The 27,164-nt window shown below is 40.9% G+C and overlaps 2 protein-coding genes across 8 annotated transcripts in view; one reads left to right on the forward strand and one right to left on the reverse strand.

Annotated features, from left to right (window-relative positions):
* Positions 1 to 1,649: 1,649 nt before the first annotated feature.
* LOC113008155 (uncharacterized) lies at positions 1,650 to 15,066 on the forward strand. 2 transcript variants are annotated; one of them, XM_026145365.1, is made up of 8 exons: positions 1,650 to 1,858; positions 4,444 to 4,623; positions 4,994 to 5,182; positions 5,807 to 5,983; positions 7,211 to 7,352; positions 11,039 to 11,649; positions 12,335 to 12,476; positions 13,084 to 15,066. In XM_026145365.1, the coding sequence occupies exons 1-8, from the start codon at positions 1,763 to 1,765 to the stop codon at positions 13,815 to 13,817; spliced, it is 2,271 nt and encodes a 756-aa protein (XP_026001150.1). In that variant the 5' UTR covers positions 1,650 to 1,762; the 3' UTR covers positions 13,818 to 15,066. The 2 variants fall into 2 exon arrangements, with proteins under 2 accessions (XP_026001150.1, XP_026001159.1); XM_026145374.1 differs by having other exon boundaries at positions 4,462 to 4,623.
* Positions 15,067 to 15,651: 585 nt separating this feature from the next.
* Positions 15,652 to 27,164, reverse strand: part of drp2 (dystrophin related protein 2) — a 111,339-nt gene continuing 99,826 nt past the window's right edge. For 4 of the 6 annotated variants that reach the window (XM_026145307.1, XM_026145334.1, XM_026145325.1 and 1 more), the window contains exons 19-24: positions 24,859 to 24,924; positions 22,889 to 23,035; positions 20,701 to 20,953; positions 18,627 to 18,747; positions 18,346 to 18,432; positions 15,652 to 17,459 (exon numbers count right to left, since the gene is read on the reverse strand). In XM_026145307.1, coding sequence (XP_026001092.1) covers positions 17,440 to 17,459; positions 18,346 to 18,432; positions 18,627 to 18,747; positions 20,701 to 20,953; positions 22,889 to 23,035; positions 24,859 to 24,924 — 694 coding nt within the window. In that variant the 3' untranslated portion in view covers positions 15,652 to 17,439. Of the gene's footprint in view, positions 17,460 to 18,345; positions 18,433 to 18,626; positions 18,748 to 20,700; positions 20,954 to 22,888; positions 23,036 to 23,214; positions 24,042 to 24,858; positions 24,925 to 27,164 lie in introns of those variants that run through there. The other 2 variants (XM_026145344.1, XM_026145353.1) reach the window with 2 other exon arrangements.

Here is a 27,164-nt window from a genome sequence, read left to right on the forward strand (position 1 = left end):
CTACAAGTTTTGTTTATTGGCTCAGAATCAGTACTATGTCACACACTTTAATGTATTTTAAGCTTAAAGAGCGTGGTAGCATGGTGGTTAGCACTGTTGCCTCACAGTAAGAAGGTCCTGAGTTCAATACCATGTGTTAATTGAAAAATCTAAATTGCCCATAGGTGTGAAAAGGTGAGTGTAAATGGTTGTCTGTCTCTGTGTGTGTTAGCCTTGTTACAGACTCGTGACCAGTCCAGGATGTACCCTGCCTCTCACCTTTAGATAGCTGGGATAGGCTCCAGTGACCCCCATGACCCTGAAAAGGAGAAGTGGATGGACGGAGTTGTTTTCTACCCTAAAGATCAAAACATTCAAGGGGCTCAAAGTGAAATGGCCACATCTTACAAGTCTCCAGGTATCATTAAAGATCAGAAATGAGCATTTACTACTCGCATTTAAAGGTTTGCGTCCAAGATGAAACCTAAAGTGATTTATGCAACATTTTACATCTTTTTACCTTTATTATGTTGTGGTGATCTTCTTTTTATGATTGCACCTGACCAGTACCCGAAGAGCTTAAATACTGCACTGGCTGTGGAAATCATTTACATCACTGTTATCTGTTTGGTAAATGGCCTGTATTTATATAGCGCTTTACTAGTCCCTAAGGACCCCAAAGCGCTTTGCATATCCAGTCATCCACCCATTCACACACAGGTGATGGCAGCTACATTGTAGCCACAGCCACCCTGGGGCGCACTGACAGAGGTGAGGCTGCCAAACACGTGTAGGCAACACGTGAAGTGTCTTGCCCAAGGACACAACGACCGAGACTGTCCAAGCCGGGGCTCGAACCAGCAACCTTCCAATTACAAGGCGAACTCCCAACTCTTGAGCCACAATCGCCCACACCGGGGCAACTAAATAGCCATCTCTTCATATCTGCAGACTTTCCCATTGGTTGGCTTTTATCTATAAATCTCTGCTTGGACTGGTGCCTTCTTATCTGCGTTTCTATATGTGTAAAAACCTCAACCTCAACCAATACGTCATACACTCTTACAGTAATATAAAAACGTTTGTCCCCAAATTTAGAACAGAATATTGCACAGACAAGTGCAATATTTTGCACTTGTCTGTGCAAAATATTGTATTTGTTTCTTTGTTACATGTTTATGTGTTGTACTGGCTGTAATTTCCTGTGCTCTCATGGTCTCTCTTGGCAAAGAGATTTTGATCTCAATTAGACTTTTGCCCAGATAAATAAATGATAATGAAGTTAAATATAAATATAAATAAAAGTAGCAGAACAATCTAATCTAAAAAAAAAAAGTTTGATTAACAATAAAAGTATTTAAATACTTTGGAGCCTAAGGCCAGATTTAGTTGGAAGGATGCTCTCTCTACACCCTCTGCCTCCCAGCTGAGGGACAGCTGCATCTTTAGGACATCACTGCGTCATCAGAGCACTCTTCCTCCAGAATGATCTTTACTTGTTCCAGACCGATCTCGGCCTTTCTCATCCACATGATTCAGCGGTCATCCCCGCCTCTCCCTTCTCCTTCCAACAGGGATTGCCCCCACCAATCACCGGAGTAGGCAAGGGATTAGCTCCTCAGATTAAAGTGGCCATCTCCAAACCCTGTCTAATCCTACCATCTGTCAGAGAGCAGCAAACTAGCCAAGACTCTTGCCACTAGGCTAATCAGAAAGTCAAAAGAACACAGCTAGAGGGAGAAAGACATTTCGAAAACACACTTTTCTGTTTCCCAGCGTGGCAATGGAGGAGACATACCTTCTCAACTATCCAGGTGTCAGGAAGAAAATTCTGGCAGGAGGCAGTGGACCGTTGCCTCACTTTCCACCTGGGACAAAGGTATTCTAAATTGCAGTTAACGTGATAACCTAATCGTTAGGGTAGGTTATCACGCAGTGTTGATGACACTGGTTGTGTGTACAATAATAACCATTGTGGAGTAATTCATGTTCCATGGGGGGGGGGGATTTCTATCTTGGGTGTCTATTTTTAGCTGTGTGTTGCAATGCCCACTTCAATTAGATTCTGTTGAATTATTCATGAAGTTAGAAAATTTATTCTGTATCTGGCTCATGCACACAGAGCAAACATTTGGTCAACCAAATTGCAACATGTTTTTTGGCACTGTATCTTTGTTTCTGTGCTTCCACTGATCTGCTGGTTTCCGACTTTTTCCCTTCCTAGTCACATCCAGCCATATGGCACCGAGCCTGGACACTGTGACAAATATTTTCCATGACAATGCCAGCATGAATTTCCATTTACCTGTGCGCGCGTGTGTGGATGTGTGCGTTCCCTCCCCAGTGAGGTGATTCCCATTTGTTCACACAGTTATCAGACTGTTGCGATTACACGCAATCTGTCAGGCTATAAATAAGGTTACACAGATCCAACATTATTTTTAAGTCAGGGTGATGCTAAAACCTTGACGACTCTTAGATGCACGCAAACAGATGATGTCTGAAATATATCATGTATGTCATTCAGTTTAAAAGTACTTACTGTAAATTATATTTACAAAATATACAAGAAAATAATTTTCAAGTTAAATTGGATTTTGTTTTTATTTGGAAATGACAAAGGGGGCTTTTTAGTTTTCTTGTTGTAATTCAAAACTATTTTTGTTTTAGCCACTGATTTAATGGGCTTTTAAAGCTTGCAATCAATGGAACAAATTAACATTCACTAGAAAAGGACAATCAATAGGCTTTGAGAAGATGTGGTAGATCCTTTATATTGACTGCAGGAAATTATTTAAGAAAACTTTCAAGATTTAGGTGGTGATGTAAGTATTTGCAGACAAAGATATTTTTTAAAATTATTATTTCTGTATAGTGCTGTGAAAACGTATTTCTGATATATATATAATTTTTACATATTTGTCACATTTACATGTTTCAGGTGGTCAAATTAATTTTAATATTGTTTTTAAATGATGATTCAGTTTGTCAAGAGAAAAAAACGTATCCAAACCTAGGCTTATGTGGAAAAGTAATTGCCCCCTAAAACTAGAAATTGGTTGGCAGCAAGAATTGTAACCAAGCGTTTGTGACAACTGGCAATGAGTCTTTCATATCTCTGTGGAGAATTTCTGTCCCACTCTTCTTTGCAGAACTGTTGTAATTCAGCCACATTAGAGGTGTTCTGAGGTCATCTCAAAGTATGGATTTATGTCTTAACTCATTCACTGCCAGCCATTTGAAAATGGCTGGCAGTGAAACACAACAAGACTTGCACCACATTTTTGTCTCACTGCGCAATCCCTTACGTGTGCAAACCCTGCACCTCCTTGCAGGTCTACTTTTACTGCTGGTGGGCTTCAGTTCAACTTACGTTGACTGCCATTGACGTCTATAGACGTCAATGGCAGTGAATGAGTTAACTTATGGTCTCTCAAAAACCTTCATATTGTTGTTATTGAGCCATTCAGAGGTCGAATTCCTCATTGTCCTGCTGGATAACCCATGTTTGCTTGGGACAAAATGATGGCTGGACATTCTCCTTTAAGATTTTCTGAAAGAGAAAAAAATGTATGGTTCAATGAATTACAGCAAGTCATCCAGGTGCAATGGGACATAATATATTTATAAAAGTCTTCAGGATGTCTTCAGTTAAGAAGTTTTATAGCAAATGGTGAGACGAGCCTTCGTGTTCTTTCTGGTCAGCAATGGTTTTCACCTTGAAACTCTCCCATGGATGCCATTGTTCCCCCGTCTTTCTTATTGTTGAATCATGAACACTTTAACTGTGGCAAGTGAGGCCTGCAGTCCTTCAGATGTTGTTCTGGGTTCTTTTATGAGCTCCTGGATTAGTTGATGCTCTTGAAGTAATTTCTGTAGGCTGGCCACTGCTTAAAGGTTCACCTCTGTTCCAAGTTTTCTCTATTTGTGGATAATGGCTCCCATTGTGGAGTCTCAAAGCGTTAGAAATGACGTAGATGTCAGGGACTTTGTTTTTCGTCTGTTCTTACGTTTTTGGGCTCTTTTCGACTTTTTTACTTTGTCAGATTGCTTCTATTTCTCAATTCAAAAGGCAGCAGTCAGGCTGGGTGTGAAAGTGGAAAAAAAAAGTTAATCGGAACTAATTCCTGATTTAACAAGAGAGGACAATTAATTTTCCACCCAGTTAAGTTTAGATAGCTTTTACCCCTTTAATAAATAAAATCATCATCAAAACTGTATTTTATACTCAAGCAGCTTATCTTTGTCTTGTTTTGTAAACAACTTGATTTTTCATGAAATATGCAAATGTTACAAAAATGCAAAAAGCTAAGAAATCAGGGAAGGGCTAAATGTTTTTCACCACACTGTATATTAAATATTTTGTTGAAAAATCAGTGGCCACTTTATATGTCTAGTGAAGTCTCCACTGACTGTAGTTTGTGCCATTAATCTCTTGTACTCTCCCTGTTCCCACTTTCCAAGCTGGTTTTCCACTTCCAGACACTGTTGGACAACTTCGAGAGGACAGTCATTGATGACAGCCGACTAGCTGGCAGATCGGCAGAGATCTTTGTCGGAAAGATGTTTAAGATGGAAGTCTGGGAGACCCTGTTGACGTCCATGCGTGTTGGAGAGGTGGCTGAGTTCTGGTGTGATGCCATTGTGAGTTGGATTACAAACCGCACGCACACATTCTGAGATATCCGGCCCCTGAGAGGATGTAATAAGTGTTCATGACTGGGAAAGGGAAGCTTTTACTCCTCATTATAATGCACATGAATCAACGTTCTGTAGCCTCCAACATGCTCAGTAATATAAACATAAACAAAGCAATCTCTTTGTGCAATTTTTTTCTGTTTTTCCTTCTGGAGGAAAATGTAATTTGCAAGTAAAATTGTGCGACTTCTTGTGTTTTTTCTTGTACGGCTGATTGGCACGGGCTGCCAGAACCAGAGGGTTAGCATGATTAAGTGCTTCTGTGTTTTATTCTAGATGTTGCGTGCATGATTTTGTTGATGTGCTAATTTCACAGCACACAGGCTTGTACCCCATTGTGTCCAAGGGAATGAGACTGATCGCTCAAGGGAAAGACCCTCTGGAGGGTCAGAGACACATGTGCGGAATGGGAAACCTGTTCCACTATCACTCCACGGGTTTCCCGGAGCTGGATGAGCTGATGCGGACTCCTCAGCCGCTCATATTTATTATGGAGCTGCTGCAGGTAAGCATCTGTGACAGTGACAGTGAATAGCGGAAGAAGAGAATGAACAGCTTCTCCCACTTTTTAGCTTACGCTACACCAGCTTACGCTTTTCTAAAATTTACTGACAGCACTGACTAAAGTGCCTCTCTGTCTAAAACATTCAGCTTTGAAATATTATATTTTCCCAAACAAGCTTGAGACTAATTAGCGAGTCCAGTATTGCTGGCAGTGCATTAACATTATTTCTGTTTCACATCAGCTGACAAATCTTCAGCAGTGGAAAAATGTAGATACTTTATGAAATGTCTTGATGCATGCTCAATGATCCAAGTAAAGAAATTCCAAAAAGTTGATTCTATTTATCTGGACCTAGCGTTTCAGTGGGAGAAATGTTTTGCAACTCATCAAAATGACTTCTTCAGTCTCCAAAAATGGATCCTTTACCTAAGTAAAAGTTTCATTATCACAAATTGAAAGTATATAAGCAAAGTTTAAAGTTAAACAATTATTATTGCTATTGGTGGACTGAAATAACTACTAACTGTAGCTTTAAATAACTGTAATAAAATAGACAAATTTATCACGCATGCTTAGTACCTGTTTAAAATTCACTTGCATCATTTATCTTCTTCTCCTATGCAGGTAGGAGACCCCATGTCCTACCACAGAGAGTCGTGGATGATGGAAAAGGATGAAAAGCTGCAGACAGTGCCAGTTCTCCACATGCAGGGCAATGCTCTGGTCCAACAGAAGAAATACAGGGATGCTGCCAGCAAGTACAAAGAAGCTGTCCTGCTGCTAAAAACTGTCCAGTCTAGGGTGAGTGAAGAGCGGTTGGAAGAAAGGTGGGATGTAGGCAGGGTGTGTGTGTTGTTTGTGTGAATCTGTCTGTGTGTTTGTGTGGGGAGGGGCATGCAAAATGAGTACTGGGGAAGCTTGTGAATTCTGAGGTCTCTTCAGGATTTGGGGTTTTTGGGACATGCAGCTCCTTCTTTTCCAGTGGGACATTCCTGTTTTCCTGTTTTGCTCTGCTTCATGGTGTCCCTGATTACATGCAGCCGGGTGGGAGGCAGGCAGCAGAAAAAAAAAGGAGACCTGTCTTAGATAAGAGCAGAGAAGGTGGGTGGTGGGGTGTGAGGATAGCGCAATGCTCTAGGGAGAAGAAAAGTTATGTTAAAGTGAACACACAACAGTTTTAGACATATTTGAAGGTTTCATGTTGTGGCTTACAGATAGCTGGCCTTAAACGCTTGGTAAAGTAAAAATGATAATTAAATGTACTGAATTCTTATAATTATTAAAACAGCAAAACAAGAGTCACTCACAGACACAGACTTGACACTGAGACATGACTAACTGGGGAAACGCAAGGGAAGCACGAACCCGGAGCACAGAGACAAGAGTAACAAACTGATAAACATGGAAGAAGAATGACCACGGAGACAGAACTAAACATACACGATAGACTACGCAGGGAGGCACAAATGAGAACAGACTAAATGAACAACAACACACAACAGAAATACAAATGATTAAACCAGGAAGAACGAAACTAAACAATAGTAAAACGAGAACATAAGAAAACTAGAAACACCGTGACAATCTCTCAGAGAGCTGAAAATGACTGTTCAGTGATGTTCCCCATCCAACCTGATGGAGCTTGAGAGATCCTGCAGGGAAGAACTACCCAAAAAGAGGAGTGTCAAGCTACTCAACAGGACCTGAGGCTGTATCTGCTGCCAAAGGTGCTTCAACAAAGTATTGAGCAAAGGCTGTGAATACTTATGTGCATTTTGTATTTTTGTTTTTTATTTTTAATAAACTTGCAAGAATTTCAAGTAAAGGTTTTCCCTTTGTCGTTATGAGTTATTGTGTGTAGAATTTTTAGGTGAGAAATAAATTCAATTGATTTTTGAATAAGGCTGTAACATGACAAAATGTGGAACAAGTGGAGAACTGAGAATACTTTTCATGTGCACCGTATAACTACTAAGCAAGTGTTGAATGAACATGTTGTTTTTCTTTTAAATCTGCATTCTTGTGTAGGAGATGCCAGGTGATATAGACTACATTAACCTAGGTCGAATGATTGTCCCCCTGGAGCTGAACTACTGCCAGTGTATGCTGGAGCTGGAGGAGTACTATGAAGTCATAGAGCACATGGATGAGCTGCTGCAGAAACACAAAGGTAAAGAAACATGCTGGAGAAAGAAGAATTGTGAGGGTTTATTCTGATTATTCTCATCATTTCTGGTTAAGAAACATCTTTAATTTGACTTTTTTCAGGAGAATCAACAGGGCACACTTTTATATATTTCCTGTCACCTAGATTCACATTTGCACGGTTGCATCAGCAAGCTTAATCCTGTGCACAGAAGTAGTTCAGCAGTGCACGGCTGTTATTCACTCTTTCCCTCCAGAGATTTGAACCAGCAATGATACCATATGCTCATAGTTCTCTAACCTCCAGGGTACTGCTGTGCCCAAACTTTGAAAGGGGGAGGGATAAGCTCCAATTCTTGCTATCATCAGCCTTTGTTAGCTGGGCTAGCATAATTTACGCATGAGAGCCATTACTATTTAAAATGATTCCAAATCTTTTATTCTTTCCAGAGCTGTAAAAATAAAGAAATCTTACATTTGACAGAAATCTTTTTCTATTTTTAAGACTTTAGAGCTGTTTTTGCGTATACATGTCAGTGAAGAGGTTTGTTTTCTTTATAAAAATTCTACCTGCAAGTCTAAGTGTCATTCATGCAAAGTGATTCAGAGCAAGCTTGACCAGAATATCCTCGAGAATGTCCTATAACATCGACATAACTGCACGCATTATTGTATTCTTGACTTTTCTAGAAATAATTAACATTTTCGTTTGTAACTGACTTATAGGAATTTTGACATTTTGATACATTTGGCTATTTGCTTTCTTGACAAGACAGAGGAAGATTGATGCCACTCTGATGCATGAATTTTAAATCTGAAGGAAACCCAGATGGCCTTCACATAGATCCCTCCTGGTGTTATTTTTTTAGTCTCATAAACTAAGTTGGGATAATATCAATTCACTCTTTATAACCGTCATCATTATCAGTTTAATTTGCACCTCTCGATTCAGGCTTAACAAAAACAGTCATTTCAAAATCTTGTAAAAAGCTGCCAGGTGAGAATCTGATGCCTGCACTGGTTTTACTGCATGTTGCAACTGTTTCTTGTTAATGACAATTTTAAAGCTGCAGCAGTCCCGGGAATTGCAGTGTCATACCCATGGCTGCTCAAAATCCTAGAGGAGCCTCTTATGCTGGCACAGCCTTCACTTCAGAGCCTCATGAATTATGCCCATGTTGAGGCAGTCTTTATTTTACTCTCTTCTCCCCAGTCTGGGGTTTCCACTTCCCCAGTGTTGTGTATTTGACTTTTGCATTATTTGTGATGTGGGGCTATAAATCTGTTTATCACATTATGGTGACTTACCTTTCCTTTAAGGACAAAAAAAGTACTCATGGTGTAAGGAGAAGACTAGGTTGTAAGGAAAAGATACTGTAAGTCTTTTGGAAAGTAGTGTATGCAATGTAATGTCTTTTGAAATGATGCAAACACAACACTATGTGGGGCAATAGAAGGAGATGTGTAAACTGAGCACAAAAGTTTAGCATGGATATGGTGGGCAGGATTTTCTGGGCTTCCCGACCCAGTTTGAGCACAAGCATTGATACACCTTCTTCTACTCTTCTCCTCTCTTATTGTCCTCAGTTTCATTTCTCCAGTCCTTTTCTAGCTGTGTCTTAGTTTCATTTCACACTTCCGTCTCCTTTTGCTCACCACTCTGCTTGCATTCTTCGTGCTGTTGTTGTTCCTCCTGTCATCAGTATCACGTTGTCTGCATGAGTTCCTGTCAGCCACTCGGCTGCTGATTCATCCCTTCAACCCATTTGTTCTTTAGAAAAGGATCACTGCACTGTCTCTGCTTTGCCAGAGGCGACAGTGAAATCTGTTTAACTGCTGGCTGAACGAAGATTTAGCGTAGAGGGAAATTAAATGCAGAGAAACAGGAAAATTCAATTATATGTGTCTATCTAAACTAAACACAAACAGGGGCATTGCAATGTGTTCGCATGGTGTTTCCACATGTCTGCACTTTCCAATTTGGGAAATGCAGTTATTCACTTTGTGGTCTTTAATTAAATGCTTGAAAAAAAACAAAACCCATCTCTGTTCATCTTATTTCGCATGAAAAAACAAAACAAAAAACACTGTTATGCCTTGATTTGGCTTAGCTGTAACTCAACACCTTTGTCTCATTTAATATGTGTAGATCTGTGAATATGCAAATTCTTTCCTGCCTCCTCCATCAGCTACTACTACCTCCATCTGCCCCCTGCACACTCCCTGTGCACAGTGGTGGTCCAAACTTCAAAACTGAGTGTTTTGTTAAGCACAGGAGGAAAAACCCAGTGTTCAATTTGTAAAGCAGGAGATATGCTGTACAGTGAGGCTGCTGCTCTGCTGGGTCAGGGGAGAGAAAAATTCCTGGAAAACACACACACACACACACACACACACACACACACACACACACACACACACACACACACACACACACACACACACACACACACACACACAACCTCAAGCATAGAAAACAAAGACTAGGTGCTAGGTTTTAAAAACTAAACAAAACAAATAATTTAGGCAATTTAATACTCGCTGGGAAGCTTTTAGTGCACTTATAGTAAGGTCTCATAATGATGCTTTGTAAGTCTGAGATTTTTAGGTGTACTCAGTCTAGAGAATATCAAAGGAGAGTAAAATAACAGGCCTGTGTTTACACTTCCATGCCTATTTGTCCTTTTAGATATTACGTGGATGATTATTTTCCCCTAAAGTACAACAATTTTCAGCATCTTGACATCCTCCTAACATGGCAATGCTGCACAGCAGCAGCTACACTGAGCTTAAATGAAATAAGTCTACACTGACAACATTAGCTTTCACGCTACCAAACTCTTAGACCCACCAAGATTGGATTCCGCTGTTTGCTATTTATGAAACACTGCCTCAACACACAAGATTGAAGCATTTCGTAAATTACACAAGGTCAGCCTCACATGGAGCATGACACTCTGAAAAAGACTGAAAGAGAAGTTTAACATATAAGTATCAAATGTTAAAACTATTAGTGTTATAAAAAGAACAACTTACAAGGGTGCAAAGGATGAGCAGCAAATGCGCAGTACATTCTGAATCTCTGTTTTTGAGTTTGTCATTGGAACACAGCAGTTCTGGGGAAGCCATACTGACTTTCAAAAATATGATTTTCATAGACGAGGTTCTTTAAATAAAACGTACAGCCAGCTAGTTTAGCACAAACACTCTAATAAGGGGGAAACATTTAGCCTGACTCGATTCAAAGGTCACTCCACAGTCATTTCTAAAGCTACCTAATTAATGCGCTGTATTTTGGTTGTTTGATCTAATAAAACTACATTTTTTAGTCTTTTTTCTCACAAATACACAATGGGGTTGTTAGTGAGCTGTAGAAGTGGATGGGGCAGAGCCAAGCTTGCTGTTTTTCTCTGTTTCTAGTCTTTGTATGAAGCTCAGCTAACCCACTAGATGTAGCTTCAGCTTTTCATTAGTTGCACCATATCTCATTCAACTCTGGAAAGCAAATAAGCTTTCCAGAATTATTTTTTTTAGGGTTTATTAGAGTTTTGCAGATTTAGTTTAGATGAGAACTAACAGGTCACACCTACTCTCTGTCCTAAAAGCTTATAAATAACCACCTGTGCTTCAACGTGCATATCAGATTGATTTACGTTTTTTTGCAGTTATTATTTCACTGTGTTGTTGTTTCTTGCCTTTTCTGTTTCGTAGACTGTGTCAAAGGCTACTACAAAAGAGCCAAAGCCCACACTGCTGTGTGGAATGAAAAGGAGGCCCGGAGAGACTTCAACATGGTGGCTCAACTTGACATCACTTTGGCGTCCCTCATCCATCGAGAGCTGAAGGCCCTGTCGGAGCGCATGAAGGAGAAATATTGGGAGGAGAAGGAGCAATACTGGAACAAGCTAGAGAAAAATGAAAACGCAAAAGAAGTGGGGGAGGCAGAGAGGAATGATGAGGAGGAGGAGAAGCAGACAGGAGAGATAGAAGAGGGAAAACAAGAACATCTCGAAAGTGTGACAACAGCGGCAAATGATAAAGTGGGAGGTGGTTCCGAAGAATCTCCCCCTGAATATGCAGAAGTTCACAAAGAGAACCTCGGGGAAAATAAGGTTGCACTGACTGAGGGAACAGTTACCAAAGAAGAAGCAGTGAATTTAAACACTTGCAATAAAACAGAAGGCAAGGACTGGCAGCAGATGTTACGACTGGTCATGTTGCTGCAGAATGAGGGAAATTTCCTCATTAAAGAGAACCACTTTCAAGAAGCTTCTGGAAAGTTCAAGGAGGCTATAGAATATGTGGACTGCCTTCAAAATAAAGTAAGTAATTGGTGATTAAGTGAGGGTTTGTAAAAGCGTTCAAGTAATTGTGTTGTCTTTTCCAGGCAATTGAATGTAAAATAGAGCTTTTTGTTGCGATGACAGTACCCAGATGGACATACCACATTAACAGCCACCGGTTCAATCCACTCAGTGTGATGAATAGTCGAACATGCCAGAGAGTAGTCTTGCTAAAGGACCGCGACTCACTGTGGCTTGTAAACTGTAATCATCTGTCATTGTTGCTTTTTTACTGAAGAGCAGCTGTGGCATTGTAGGTACGCTGGCAAAGTGAAGAGCAGAGAAAGTGCTCTGAGAATAACAGCTATCCACAGAGATATCACTGTCACACTGCTTGCCTGCTCTTCTTTTCTCTTTCTTAAACTCTCCTTTCTGCCACACCTCTGTGTCTAACTCCCTCATGCCTTTCACACACAACAAACTCTCCGCTGTCCTCAACCCACCCACTTCCATCTTTATTTCTCCTCATTCTAAATTCCTCTGCCTCCTCCCGGTATCATTTTCCACATCCGAGCTTTTTCGTCGTGCCTCCCAACGCTTTATATATTTGCCCCTACCTTTGTTTCATCTTTTCAACATTTCTCTCGCCATCTATCACTACCACCTCCTTTGCCCTCACCCTCCCACCTACCCGGCTTTCATGTCCACTCTCTTTTCTCTGCAGGTGGATCAACAGGGTGAGGACTGGGATTCGCTGGAGAAAGTGCGTCTTCCTTTGACTCTTAATTTCAGCCAGTGCATGCTGGAGCTAAAACAATACCAGCAAGTTGTGGAGCTCAACACCAAGCTGCTGAAGAAACACAAAGGTAATATTAGAGTGAAAATTGAGTTTGGTATAGAAATAGATACTTGAGTATATAAATATACGCCGGTTTAGTGCGTACAGAAAAAAAAAAAACAACCCCAAAAAACCTATCATTTTTAAGCTAAAAAATTTCAAGTTCTCCTGCCAGCCCTCAGCAAACACTCGCCTTCACAGTGCAACAAGCCTTGATCTTTGTGTTTACCAGGGAAAGAAGAAACCAAACATTCACAACCGCAAAGCTGTGTCTATCTTTTGTTCCCTCAGCTCCCACCCATGGACATCACAGTCAAAAATGAATTCATTGTTTTCTTTTTGTTTGTGCTATGATGAATTATTAACAGTTAGGGCGATCTGAAAAGGTTGTTTTATGCGTTTCTTTCCCGTTCATTTACTCCTCTCGTGCGTTCACCTCCTACTACATCTCCTGTCTCACCGCTGGCATTCAGTGTAGTTAACTCCTGTGGTATTCATTTTATCTTCAACTTTTACGGCTTTCCAGTTTTACTCTTGCCGGCCTACCAAATCATTCTTACCTCCTGTTGCCTCTTGTGGTGTTTACGAGTCAATAGTATTGCCATTTATACTTATTCGCTCTCTTTTCTCAATAGGTAATTTCAAGGCAGTGTACCAGAGGGCTCGGGCTCATGCTGCTTTGTGCAATGAGGATGAAGCTCGAAGAGACTTTGATACGGTGGAGAAACTGGACCAGAAGTTTAAACCCTTTGTGCAGCAGGAACTGAGGAAGCTGGGCCAGAGCATGCGTTCTATGCATGCCAGTCAGAACAAGACTTACTGGGATACAACACAGGAGAAGTGGGGGCCTGGTGGGACCAAGCCCACGAGTGCAGCCAGAAAGAAGAACGTCAAATTTCCTCCAAAAGCCACAGAAGGAAAAGCTAAAGCAGATATTAATGTAGATAAGAAGACTGAAGACACTAAGAGCCATGAGATGGAAAGCTCAGAGAAATGCACCCCTGTCGAGACAGAGGGGGTGGATGGTGCAGAAACAGGGAAAAATCCAGATGTGAAAGCAGAGCAGGGTAATAAAGAGCCAGAGCGTGGGAGAGCGAGTGGAGAGGGGTTAGATAATGAAAGTATAGAGAAGGCCGTGGTTCATGAAGCTGGGCTGGGTGTACCAGATAATCAAGCAATAGATAAAGATAGAGATCCTGCGCCCGCCAGCTCCGGCAAAGATAATGCAGCGAGCAAGAGATCAGTGCGCGATAAGGCGAGAAAGAAGGTAAAATGTCAATCAAGTGCTGCACCACAGCCAAAGAGAACAAACTCAGGGAACAAAGCCAACAGGGCTAAAACAGAAAAGGGTGGCACTGCATCAGAATAGACCAATGAGCCGTTTTTTCTGCGCTGAAGCAAAGGTTTAAGGTAGAAGTCGAGGGCAGACTGAATAACAGAGTCAGAAAAAAAATGACAAGCACACAAGCCTCACAATGGGACATACACAAATCCAAATATAAACACAAAAAGAAAAATTAATATAAAACAGCCTGTATTTGGCACCATTCTGAGTTAACTTTCATTATTCAAATCTCAAAGGGATAACTGCAGTCACATGAAATAAACAAAAAAAAACAATAACACGAGCAGACAAGGAGTTTGCCAAATACAAACTTTTATTTCTGTACACAAAGAGTAGAAAGCAGCCAGTAACCCACTTGTTATTACAGTAAAAAGCCTTTCTTCAGAAACCCTTTTTTTTTTAATACAGATTAAAAACTCCAGAGAAAAGACGAAAAGAAGTGTTTTGAGTTCTGGACAATAAAACAGGAAATCAAAAGTGTTAAAGAAGTCAAACATTATGATTAATGAGGTATATTAATGGTGATTTAAAAGAACACACAAAGAAGAAAAGAAACCTCATTTCATCAGAAAAAAAACCGAGTGTGTTAGAGTAACAAACTTATATATGTTGCGTGACATACAAGCGCATGTGTCCTTGTTACATATTTAGATGCGTGTTGGTAAACACAGGAGGGAGGGTCTGACACTGAGGCGGCAGATTAATGACAGGGCCCGTGGAGCATGTTGGCAAGCTACATGCAGTAACAGAAGTCTGAGCAGTGATAGCGGTGTCCTCTGGGGGTGACTCCGGCTTATGTAGAGAACCTTTTTTCACCCAGCTTCAGTCATGCCACAGGGAGCAGTGTGTGTTAGTGTGTGTGGGGCAAAACAGGAAGCCACTAGGAGTAAAGAAATGTGCACACGGATGAGACCTCAGATGATCACACAGTCACGCATCATCATTTATTTGGATGGCGGTGTCGAGCAGCAGCAGAGTGAAATGTCGGGACAAACTGTGAATTGCAATGTAACCCTGTAGTATAACTACCTAGTCTATGTGCGTATATGTTTGTGTCATTCTTTCGCCACTATATGGTGTTAAAATAAACATGACAACTGTTGATGTGCAGTCCTACTGGGGGGGTTGTCTCCCCTTCTTTTTCACAACCTGTCACTGCGCCATCATCTTGTGTACCCACATAGAAACGTATGGAGCAACTGAGAGCAATGGATAATCATCACTGTGTAATGAGATGTGTAAATACCAATAGATAAATGTCTATGAATAAACATCGCTTGTCATGGCTTTTTTTTTTTCTCCCACGAGCTGTGCAGCTGCTCTTTGTTCTGAGTTGCGAGAGCTTTAACAAAACAAATTCTCAAGCAGTGCTGATGCAGAGATGGGTTCAACAAATAGTAATGACTATCTTCAGGGCCTCTCTTGCTTCCCTTAAGGCTATTAGCATTTGTATTATGAATGGCACATCACGTTTCCAACTTGCAAACCTGTGGAGCTTTGTCCTTGGGGGCAGTTCCCTAGCAACGGTATCAAAACTAACAGGCAACGAGTGCTGAGGAGGATGGTGTCAAATGTGAGTGCTATGTGCCTGGAGGAAGATCCCATAATGAATGCAGCACATGGGTTTTAAACTCATGTATGTGGGGTCAGAATGATATTTTTAAAGTTTAGCATGGATTCTTCAATGTATATGAGAATGGGGTGGTTTGAGTACGGAGAAACACACAGAACCACAGCTTCATTGTTTCAGGCAAACTTTAGTCCTGCTTCTGGAGATTTTGCTGTGGCAGGCACATCAAAGTGGATCTCTCCCACCAGCCCTCAAGCAATAAATGGATTGTTTTTTTTATGCCTTTCCTCTCTTGTCTCTTAGATCTTTACTCCCTCCAAGCATACCCGGCACCATGGGTTCACTCATACAAGCCTTATTTAACCGGTTTCACCCTATGGATGCTCACATGCTGTGATCCACACTTTTCCATTCCAGCTGTCACTTCCAATCAACCACAGGTCTGTCCGGGACTGACAGACACTAGTGCACAAACACACTCCTGATGCAACCTCCTTCCCTGAATTTAAAGCATAATGAAAAAAGAAAGAAAACGTGGAGAAAGACTAACTCTTGTCTTTTATGGATTCAGCTCGGTTTTAAGGCATTAATTGACTGTGCTATGTTTAGAACAAAATGCACCCTATGAGCTTGATACGATGAGGGTGAAACTATATCAACGACACATCCTTTTGTAAATCTAAAAGCAATTAAGTATGCATTAACATGAGGGGAAATGACACATGCAGAGTCAGTAGCTACTGTTCTTTTCAAATCTACATGGAATGAAGGGATTATTAAGAACGGAGCTGGTGTGGGACTGAGTTATCTTGGTGTGCCTTATACCCCCCCTGTAGTTTTTGGAATTAGCATATCGAGGGGTGGGGGAGCTTTAACTTTTAGGAGCTCCTTCCTTCTGTCTGCACATAGCAGGAGAACCCTAAGATCTCAGAGCAGTGGCATGCATGCTGATATTTATCAGCAGACATTTCCTAAACAAAACACAATCCCATTCACAAAACAAATTGGCTTACCACTGAGAACTTGTTTATATCCTTCAAGATGAAATAGATCTCCATTTTTATGAAATTGGCCTATGGTGTATTTCTGGCGATACATCACAGCACATGTTATCGATCATGCAGGGAGCCATTTGGTTATTTGTGCATAATGTGGGTGGATGCGTGGAGGCTATTGCAAATAGGGGTGCGTGTGTAGCAGCATACGTGTGTGCACATACACTGAGTGCAGTTAGTGCTCTATGGGTGTAAAGGGCTCACTTAGGAGAGGCAAGCAATGAGTGCGACAAGCAGTGAGACAGGATTAGAGGAACACAGTGTGTGCATACAGAGGCGCTGTGCTAGCGGGCACTTTGGCTGTCTCAAATAAGTCATGGATTTAACTGATAATGTGTCATTCTGAAAAAGTAAATAAGCCCATTGTGGGTGCTGTCAGCTCCTTGACAGTCTGCACCACGCAGCCACATAAAATGTAGTCAGCCCAGCCCTGATCTAGCTTACACGGTTAAGCTTTAGCTCACCTCCTTGTTTCAAAATACAAAAATAACAACCATGACAACACATTCAGGAGGGGGGGGAAACACACACTGAAGATACAGGCATTTTGATAGAAACAATGGATGTCCTTCCTTTTCCCTTTTTGCATTTTTTTGAGGTTCTTTTCACGGAAGGTCTGATTTGTGCTGCAGACTGATATAAAGCTTCCCACCTCTGAATGACTACACAAATACTGGTAAACACAGTGTCTTGGCTGGGCATTTTCCATCACTTTAGTCTCTCCCTGACCTGCTGCTAACATTAGTTTCCTTTGGCTCGTTAACATGGTGTCAGGCTGCGCCACTGAAGCTATGAAGCACAGCCTGGCCAAAAGGACATCAGCGTGAGCCTTTAGCAGTTTGCATGAAAAAGGCTTTTAGTGCACAAAATTCCAGTAGAGGGTTAGCTCTAAGTATCATTGCCGCTGCAGTGGTCACATGGCCTGGTGTACTGTGGCCTGACCTCAGCTGCATAGAGCTCCTCCCTCTGCCATCAGGCGTTCTTTCAGGCTTTCTTTCTGCTCCTCCAGGCACACTCAGGGTTAGATGTGTGATGTGGTGCCTGAAATTAAGATAAGATAAGATAAGATAGAACTTTATTAATCCCTCGGGTGGGTTCCTCTGGGAAATTCGACTTCCAAAAAAAGCACAGCAACGACCAAAGTTACAGTTACAGAACTGTTATATATATATATATACACACACACACACACACACACACACACACACACACACACACACACACACACACACACACATATATAAATACAGAGACAAATATAAATAAAATATACAAAGGGGATAAATAGAATAAATAGGAATAAAAAATAAAAATACAAGTGAATTGCACATTTCAAGTATTGAGTCTATTGCACTGTTGACTATTTACAAAAAGTATTGCACAAGGTATTGTACAGTGAGGTGCAGAGGCACTACAGCTTAGTTGTTCCCCCCTCCTTTGTCCTCCTGTTTCCCCTCCCTCTCCCCTCCAGAGAGGAGGGGAGAGGGAGGGGAAATTAGGATATAAAAGAGAATTTAAAGAAAAGAAAAGGGTTAACAAGTTTAGGAGCACATGCAAAGGACCAAGGAAATGTTCTTGGTTATAACTAAGAAGGCTATAATTATTATAATCCCTTTCTTTGTTCAAATTGCAGGCTTTGGATTGCCCAGCAAATTGCATTTTAAATGCAGTGGGGCACTGTGGCAAAGTGTGTGACAGTGACACGCTCTGTCTTTCTCTGCTGCAGTCGCCCTCTTATCTTACTTCTCCTCTCTGCCATTCAATCTTTCCATCCCTACCCCCTCCCCTTCTATCGATCCACACTAGTACATATTTGCTCTCCTCTCCATCTCTCATGGTCCCAAGGGCCATGGGGGGAGCAAAGAAGCTGTCTCTGAAGTGTGGAGTGCTACAGCAGCAAAGATCCATGTAGCCGAAACAAACTCACCAGGTTCTGAAGGGAAGACGTTTCTCAGCTGCTCAATGACCTCCTGGAGCTGCAGCACCGTGTCCTGCTCATGCTCCAAATCATCTCCTGCCACACACACACACACACACACACACACACACACACACACACACACACACACACACACACACACACACACACACACACACGGATTCAAGCCGCCACAGAAAATGTTACTTCTCAGTGAAAAGATAAGGTTTTACATTTAGCATGCATGCATATGTCAAGCCCTCATCTTAGCCTGGCTGCATGCCACTGACCTGCTGCTTCAGTGTCTGTAGTCTCTCTGCTAGCTGGCTCCCCATGGTGTCCTCCTCCAGACACAGGAGAAGACAGGGTTGATGGTTCTGATCCATTGGCCTCTGAATCATCTTTGGGCTGCTTTTGGGAGAGACTTATTACCATTCTTTCTAAATAACCCCTCATATCTATCATATTTCAGACAGAGTCATTTTGCCTTTCAGATAGCAATGAATGTGATGTTTAATGGCAGCCGGCAGTCCTCAAATGAGAACTCAGAGAAAAAATATTTAAAAAGGCAATTTTGCCCAACAGCTGTTCATCAGGTTACTGTGATTTGTGCTTTGATAGGTAGGTAAAAGCCAAAGGGAGTTGCACTGCACAGACAAGCATTGCAGAAAACAGACTGACACCACAATGGATGCCTCAATTCAGAATCAAAGGGGGATAGTGTAACTCTCGAAGATCTTATATGCAACATTCCCATGGTTCGTATTGTTTTTAGCAACACTGTGGCAATACTCCAGAGGTGAGTAAGTTCAGTAGCTGCTGCAAAACAGGAGTCTCTGTAGAGACTGGGAGGGATTCATACATATACTTCTAGAGACTACAGACTGCAGATTCTACAGATTTTATTTTCTGAGGAAATGAAACTGTGATATAGGTCCACAGAGAAAAGAATTCAAATAGCTTTTTTCCCTCCCTTTATGTTTTTAACCCAGGAATATGTGCCTCTTGCTCTCTTTAACCTGAAGATGCAGATCCCGTTCTTGTTCTTTCTCCTACTGTCATTTATTCCCTTCATTTTCTCTTTATTCTGTGGCCTGAGTGTGCAGTTTAGATACTCCCACTAACAACAATTTACACATTGCCATTATAGTAACCAGTAACTGTGAGTGTCAGCTCCCACTCGCCTATCTCTTTGCCACACCTTTCCTTTACACCGCAGTAAATCCTTTTATATGATGCTCCAGAGTGTATTAAGGCTTATCCTCTTTCTTAACTCCTTCCATACTGTACTTCTTTGTACTCCCATTCCTTCTTTTAAATGTGTGCCTTTTTGTACTTTTATAAGTGTATTTCAAGAACTTTGCTATCTGTGCTGTCTGTGAGGAATACAAATATTGAAAACTGGTGAGGTTAAATTTCCCTCTGTGCCCCTTTTTTTAAACTGCAGCTACAGAAATCTGCAAGAACTATACAGTGCTGTGCCAAAATATTTGTCCTCTATCCAAAATATCCAAACCTACCTAATTGTCCCCTAAACCTAATAACTGGTTGTGCCACTCTTGGCAGCAAGAACTGCAATCAAGTGCTGGTGATACCTGGCAATGAGTCTTTCACATCGCTGCAAACCACTCGTCTTTGCAGATTTGTTTTAATTCACACACGCTGGAGGATTTTCAAGCATGAACGGCCTGTTTGAGATCATGCCAAACATCTTAGTCTGATTTAAGTTGGGAATTTGACAAGTCCACTCCAAAACCTTCAATTTTTCTTTTTTAACCATTCAGATGTGGACTTGTTAGTGTGTTTCTGATTATTATCCTGCTACATAACCCAACTGAACTTGAGCTGGCAGGACATTCTCTTCTGGGATTTTCTGGTAGAGAACAGAATTCCCGGGCCTTCCACAAAATTCAGCTTTTGTCTCATCAGCACACAGAATATGTTCCCAAAGATCTTCACTTCAGTCTGTTAGACAGATTCTGTTTAAGCTTTTTGTGATTCAACAGGTCTGTCAGTAATGAGACCTGGGCGTGGCTATAGTTCAACTGAGCGCAGCTTTCCAAAAAATGTGGTTAATCACAATTAATTCTTGATTTAAGGAGGGCAATTTGTTTTTCACGTGTGGCCTGGTAGGTTTGAATAGCTTTTTTTCTAAATTAATTTATTTTACATTTACAGCGATAATCTTTGTCTAATATAATTTTTTTTTTAAAGATCTGCACCTAAAGTATTTGCCTGTAAAACCTAGTTGGTAGACTTAGAAGTACACATAAAAACATACAAGTATTGTTTTTAAATAAATAAAATCCATTGTAGGAACTGTTCATGTCCTTTCCAGGTCTCCCTCAGAGGTGTACCGCTGACCTGTAGCAGTAGCTCCCTGAGCCGGCGCAGCTGGGACTCGAGCTGTTTGTTGTGGTCCTCCAGGATCTGCATACGGGTCTCCAGGCGAGTCTTGTGTTGCCGGAGGACCCGTGCTTCAGCCAAGAGCTCCTCGTCCTGCTGCCCTTCCGCTGTGGGTGAACCGAGACCTCCTTCTCCAGCCTCAGTCAACATGGGAACTGATGCCGCCTCTTCGTGTTTCCACTTAAGCCGCCTGTACTCGCTCTGCAGCACCCTGAGGACCAACAGATGGAGGAGAACAGTCAAGGCAATTTGTTGGTGCAGCAAGCAAAACATCAACTTAGAGAATTATACTGACACAAACAGAAACGCATTATAACCTGACATTTGTATTTATGAGACAAATAATTTGAATGATTTACTAAATACCAACACATTAAACAATCAGTACTGCAGGATCCTAATGTATTATTGATGACTAACCACATGGAGTGCAATCTTCATTTTTAATAGAAGCCTTTCATATCACATATTTGTATGGTGCTGTGAATATTCAGTGGCTTTGTGTGGTGATTCGCTATTAAAACTGTTTATAGACTTGTGATGCATTGTTAATTGATTTGGCTGCTGGAAAATGATCGTCACAACATACTGGTCTATTTAATTGCAGAATTATCTGTAACTATCTCTTTGGAAAAGAAAATGTAATAAATACATAAAATAAAAACAAAAACCAGAAAGTCAGGGTAGCTGTTCTAATGAATGGTGGATGGTCAGAGGTTGAGCAGCTCGCCATGGCATTCATATACCCAGATAAGGTATATGAAACATATTTCATATTTTACAGGCTATCACTGAATTACATGTAAATGCAATTTTGTATTTTTTTTTTCAAAAACTGATTCACAGTCATTTAATGAAATTCATGTTTTCATACATATTAAATCTTCCTGTTAAAAAGGATGTTTTTTCTTCCCACTATCGCCAGTGGGAAGTGCTTGGGTTTTTCTGTTTTCCTTTGTATTCTTGTAGGGTCTTTACTTTTGGCACTATATAAATAAAACAGAACTGAACTGAACTGAATTGATCATTTAAGTGATGGTTCTTGAATATAGGTGGTTGTACCACTACATTAAAAATCATAAAATTTCAGGTAAATTCTATATTATATTAGATACAAGCACATGTCCATCTCTTTATAAAGCTAAAAAAAGGTTGGGGTTTTTTTGGGTTAAAGAGACCCAAAATAAGTTCTTAATTTTTTTTTGCTAATTTATTGTTCTGTTATAAGCATCAGAAAAACCACTAAACAGCCTATAAAATAAGCTAAAGCAACCACTTTAGTCATTAATAAGGACAACAGAGCACACTATAACAAGAGACACAAAAACTGAACTAGGTCAAGGTTTCAGACACCCAAAGGGCACAAGTGTGTGTGTAGCTGTGTTTTGCTGTGTGTCTAGAAAGGTCACAACCAAACTGAGGACAAGGGAAATGTATTCATATGAGTCATTCAACTAAAGGATGCCTCTGGTAACCAATTAAGTGGAAAGGAATAATTAATTTGCTTCATTTATGGAAAATATCTGCCCCTGTAGTAACTAAAATCTAATTCAAAAGCATTAACATCTTGTGTTTTAGATATGTTTTACACTTAAAGCCAAACAATTCATAATAGACTCTTTGTTTTTCTTGTGCAGGACAAACTGAAGGTTGACATATGAGTGGTTCCATGTTACCAATATGCGGTTTTACAAGCTTAACGCTCAGGTATGCGCACAGAAAATGCTGCTTTTTTTCGTTTTCTTCAGGCAGTTCAAAGGATTTAGAGTATGAATGTGTTTATTCACTGCAGGAGGTTTGCAAATGACAGCAGACATACTGAACCGAGTGTAATACCTCTAAATAAACACGCAAACATACTTGTGTAAAATGCTTCTGGGGAGCTTTACTTATAAACACTGAACGTTAAGCCAAACTTTAAGGTTTCTGCAGCAAACGTTATTTTTATCTTAGCCTCGATCATATCTAAAAGCAAATCAGATCAAACACCGTTTCAAATGTTTAAAATTCCGTGTTTGGATGTGATGCAACTGGTGTTGAAATATGTCTAAAAGATGGGATTCTGGAGGATTTATTGTGCTTGAAAACACATGAATTCTAAAGAATGACGAGAAAGTTCTAACAGCTTTATTTCCTGGCTACAGACCTGTTCTCGTTCTCCAGGCGGGCCAGGGTGCACTGGAGCTGCTCCTTATCCTGGTGTTCCAAATGTGCCAGCAGCATGTGCTGTCCACAGGGTGAGTCATGGTCCAAGGCTGGGCTGGAGTGACGCAGGAGGTACTGATCTTCATCCCTGAGTCCCCCACACAGGAGACAGCACACTGAGCCACCAGCACACAGCCACCAGCAGCACAAAGCAGAACCAAGAGCATGGGAGAGCAGACAGGCCAAAGCAAAGCAAGGCAAGCAAGACAGGAAGGCATAACAGGACGAGACACAATGAAACCAGACAGGATACAGCGGCTTGGAGCAGTGTGCCAGGTTCCCAGTCCAAACATTAAATGTTCTGCAATAAAACTTGCTCACCAGACCATTTAACACCTACTCACATTTATTAAAAATGGAAGGTACATCTTAAGCTGCACAATATATTGCTCAGATATTAATGTCCAATAACATTTTATTGACACTGGAACAAAAACGTAATGTTCAAATCTATGATAACATACCTAGGGCTATTAAACGATAAATGGATATGTGTTGTTGTCAGTTTATGTTGCAATAATGCTATTGCCCAGGCAAACCACTTTGTACAGCCAAAGTTAAATGAGAGGCATTCATATCAAGGAAAGACATGACGCCTGAGCTGAGTTACTCTGATACTCTGATACTTAACCTTCAGGTGCATTGATGAGACAATGTGGGTCTAAATGACCCAACTCATATGTGCTTGGGCTTAGTTGACTTGCATGCCTGTTACCTGACAACATTAAACTGCGATTAATATATACAGGTGGAGGTAAAGGCCGAGCATGCAGGAACGGTGGTTCAGGACAGTAAACAGCAGGATGCCAAGCACACACCAGCTGGAAGCACCGATAGCACAGAGCCGTGCAGCAGGAAAAAAGTAAAAAAAAAAAAATGAAGCATTGACAGACAGAAGGACGGGTGTGCAGAATAAGAACAAGAAGATACAAGGGCACAAAAGCTGGAAGCAACACAGCTGCACATAAGGGGAAGAAGTGAAATGCCATGCATACAAACACACAGGCACAGAATAATCCAGAGACAGAGTGTAGATGCAAAAACTATATGCATGTATATACATTTGTGTGACACAGCTCCATCCAAGCAACACACTAGATGCATGCACATAGCAACAAAGACAATGAACGCAGGTTTGATAAGCAGAAATATCAGTACTGAAAAGTTTTTGGCTTCCAAGTCTTTTACTTCTCTCTGAGTTTAAAACAAGCTCTTAATGTATCATCAGTCACATCACTCTCTGAGAGCAGACTAACACAAAACACATGTGGAAAGGTACAATAAGAACACTTCACACTGCACTCACACACATTACACAGACCTCTAAAGTGTGTATGTGGCAAAGCTACAACCTTAACTTTAAAGCAGAACCATCTCAGAGAAGGAGGAAATGGCTGACAGCCCACAGCGATGTCAACAAAATAAGACATGGACACACAGAAAATCATGATCTCAAACAACCCTAACCACTCTCTCCATGTGGCACTTTCTCAGCTTTCCACAATGAGGACTGGCTGCCTCATTCACATCAAACATCCTTATTCCTCTCACTGCTGTAACCCCGCCACTGCCAGCCACTCAGCCAGCTTCTGCAGGCACTCACACATACGCTTTGTGTATCTACACACAGCCACAGACCTTAATCGCAGCGGGCATGTGTATGATGAATAGAAAGTGTGTGCACACTGCTTGCTGTGGGTCATTTTCATTATGTGGCTGACTATTTATGCGGTTACCCAATTTTACCCAAAGAGCTGAACATACATGTACAAGTCTGTGCACACAAACAAACGCAGAGACAGTCGAAGCATCGCGAGAAAAGAGTGTACACACAAAACGCACACATAATCCCTGTGAAAGGCTGTGCTTGTAACGACAGGGTTTGTAGGGTGGGGGTGGTGGCATACTCACAGGCTTTCATCAGGAGACAGACTATCCGTGAAGAATGAACAATTCTGGCTCTCCATTTCCGCCAATCTGTATGTATACAAACACACAAACGCACACACACGCACACCAAGGACAGGATGTCAAATATACACGCAGTTGACACAGGTACACAAACACCCAAAAGAGAAATATTGAGTGAGATCAGTAAACTTAATGAAAAAGGAAAAGCAAGACATTATGTTTATTGCCACACACACTGAGAAAAAATATATTTCATCAAACACAAGCTTTAAACAAATAATCAAAACTTATTTTAAGCTGTGCATGTGGGACCTCTAGCCTGGATAGTAAGGTGCGCAGGGGCATTTGACTAACAAGACTGCAGAGTGGCAAAAATAGAGTAGAGTAAAAGCTATAAAAATATCCACAAGGAGCATGCATAAAACTTTATTGTACATTGTCTACTCGCATATAGGCAATAAAAAAACCTTTTAGAAACGTGCTACTGTCCAGCACCACAGACAGCATCAGCGGTGTGTGTAAGGCCACAGTGTGTCAGGTGCTCTGTGGTTTTTCAGCACCAAGGACAGCGCTTCCCTTCTGCATTATATCCTGCTGACTGTCAGCTACACTGTACATGCTGCTCTGTAAGCTGTTTTACTACAACACCAAATAAAATGTGTTGTGGCAGGGCAAAAAATGAAAAGAAAATTTGTTTTCTTATTTTTAATGGAATACATAAGAAAATTGGGTCCTACAGAAATCACAGCAAGATGGACAAGGCAGGGGCAGGTAGACCCAACAGGTAGGTGAGTGTACCTACTGTGCAATTAACAGGCTAACATGTCTTTGAGTACTGCAAGATTCTGAACAGCATTTTCTGGGGAAAAAGAAAGAGCAGGACTGTGCATGACAGGTTGCTACCATCGCTATATGTCGTTGATTGAAATCAATAATTAAAATATAATGGTTAACATGCATTCTGCTTAGAAAATTAATAATACCAAAAACATCATTGATAGATAGAATGTTTACTGTAAGCTCAGTGTGATACTATTTTTAATATACACCTATAGTACTGCATAGAAACGTTTATAAAAATGACTTCTTGCCTTCCATAACACATTTACAACAATCAATAATTTTTAAATGGTTTATTAATGTTCCATATTGTACACATCAGCATAAGAAAATAAGTAGCTCAAAAAATTAACAAAAAATAGGTGCTTTGTGCCCCATCTTCATCTCTTACAAGCAGCACACACTTTAAAATACAATTGTATCCACTCTTTCCCACACATTATAAAATATGTAGGAAGATGTGATATAAATAAGATGCATGCATGAGCTGGCTGCATGAAAGTGGAAACACCAGAAAGTCAATTCATCACAAGCAGCTGCAGTCTGCTGAATATCAGAGGGTAATGACTTATAATAGCGATCCATGATTAAAGGGTGGGTTGAAATCGGCGGTCAAACAACAAAGTTGTTATTTGCACCGCAAGCGTCGCTGCAGCTTTAACCTCTTTAGCTTTGTCCTTCAAGTCAGGATATTAATCATCATGAAGAAGCAGCCCACTGATGCAAATGTGCTACGAGTCTTGTGCCTGCCCACATAAATACACACAGATTTGCCACATTAAAATAATCTTCTTCACACACCGACACGCTACATGCTGAGTCATCTTTCGCAGTGTGTGGTCAGGTGAAGGAGTGAGGGATGGTAGAAGTGGGGATGAATGATGTAGAGGTTGTCAGGTGCATCCACATAAGATTCCATTTCTCTCCAGTTTTCTATGAGACCATAATACTGAGAAATGCAGGATTTATCCATGGCCTGTTACAGGAGGCCCAGCCTGTGAACCCGACCGCTCGTAATTCAGCCCGCAACACTATTCATCACAAAACCGCCGCAGACCTCAAGCTTCAGTCAGGAACAGCAGCAAAGGAGACAAGAAAGAGCAAAAAGAAATAGGAGACAGTATTGTTCAAGTTTCTTGCACTTACATGTGTTCTAGCCTCATGAATTAATGTAAAAAAATAAGAAATAAGAAATGTGAGCAAAGGGCCAAGGGCTGGAGAAGAGGGATACTATGGTTTAGAAAAATCTTATCTTACTTTCTTTTTTTAATGTAACAAGTTTTTTTTTTATTAAAGATCCCACTGCTTTCATCACAGCAGTGGCGATAATGAAAGAAATAAAGTCCTCATATCAATATTAACAGATTTTAACAGTTTAATAACTACTGAAAACTAGAAATAATCCTTAGCGAAAGCGACAGACCTCATGTCTGTTGCACAGTATGTAAAAACGAGTTACAACCAGA

The sequence above is a fragment of the Astatotilapia calliptera genome, chromosome 2, assembly GCF_900246225.1.
Source record: "Astatotilapia calliptera chromosome 2, fAstCal1.2, whole genome shotgun sequence".
Taxonomy (NCBI): Eukaryota; Metazoa; Chordata; class Actinopteri; order Cichliformes; family Cichlidae; genus Astatotilapia; species Astatotilapia calliptera.

Coding starts and splice junctions, on each gene's coding strand:
- LOC113008155 (XM_026145365.1), top strand. CDS start 1,763: ATGGAGGAGACATACCTTCTCAACTATCCAGGTGTCAGGAAGAAAATT. Junction 1,859..4,443: donor ACTTTCCACCTGGGACAAAG/GTATTCTAAATT, acceptor CCACTTTCCAAG/CTGGTTTTCCACTTCCAGAC. Junction 12,477..13,083: donor GCTGCTGAAGAAACACAAAG/GTAATATTAGAG, acceptor TTTTCTCAATAG/GTAATTTCAAGGCAGTGTAC.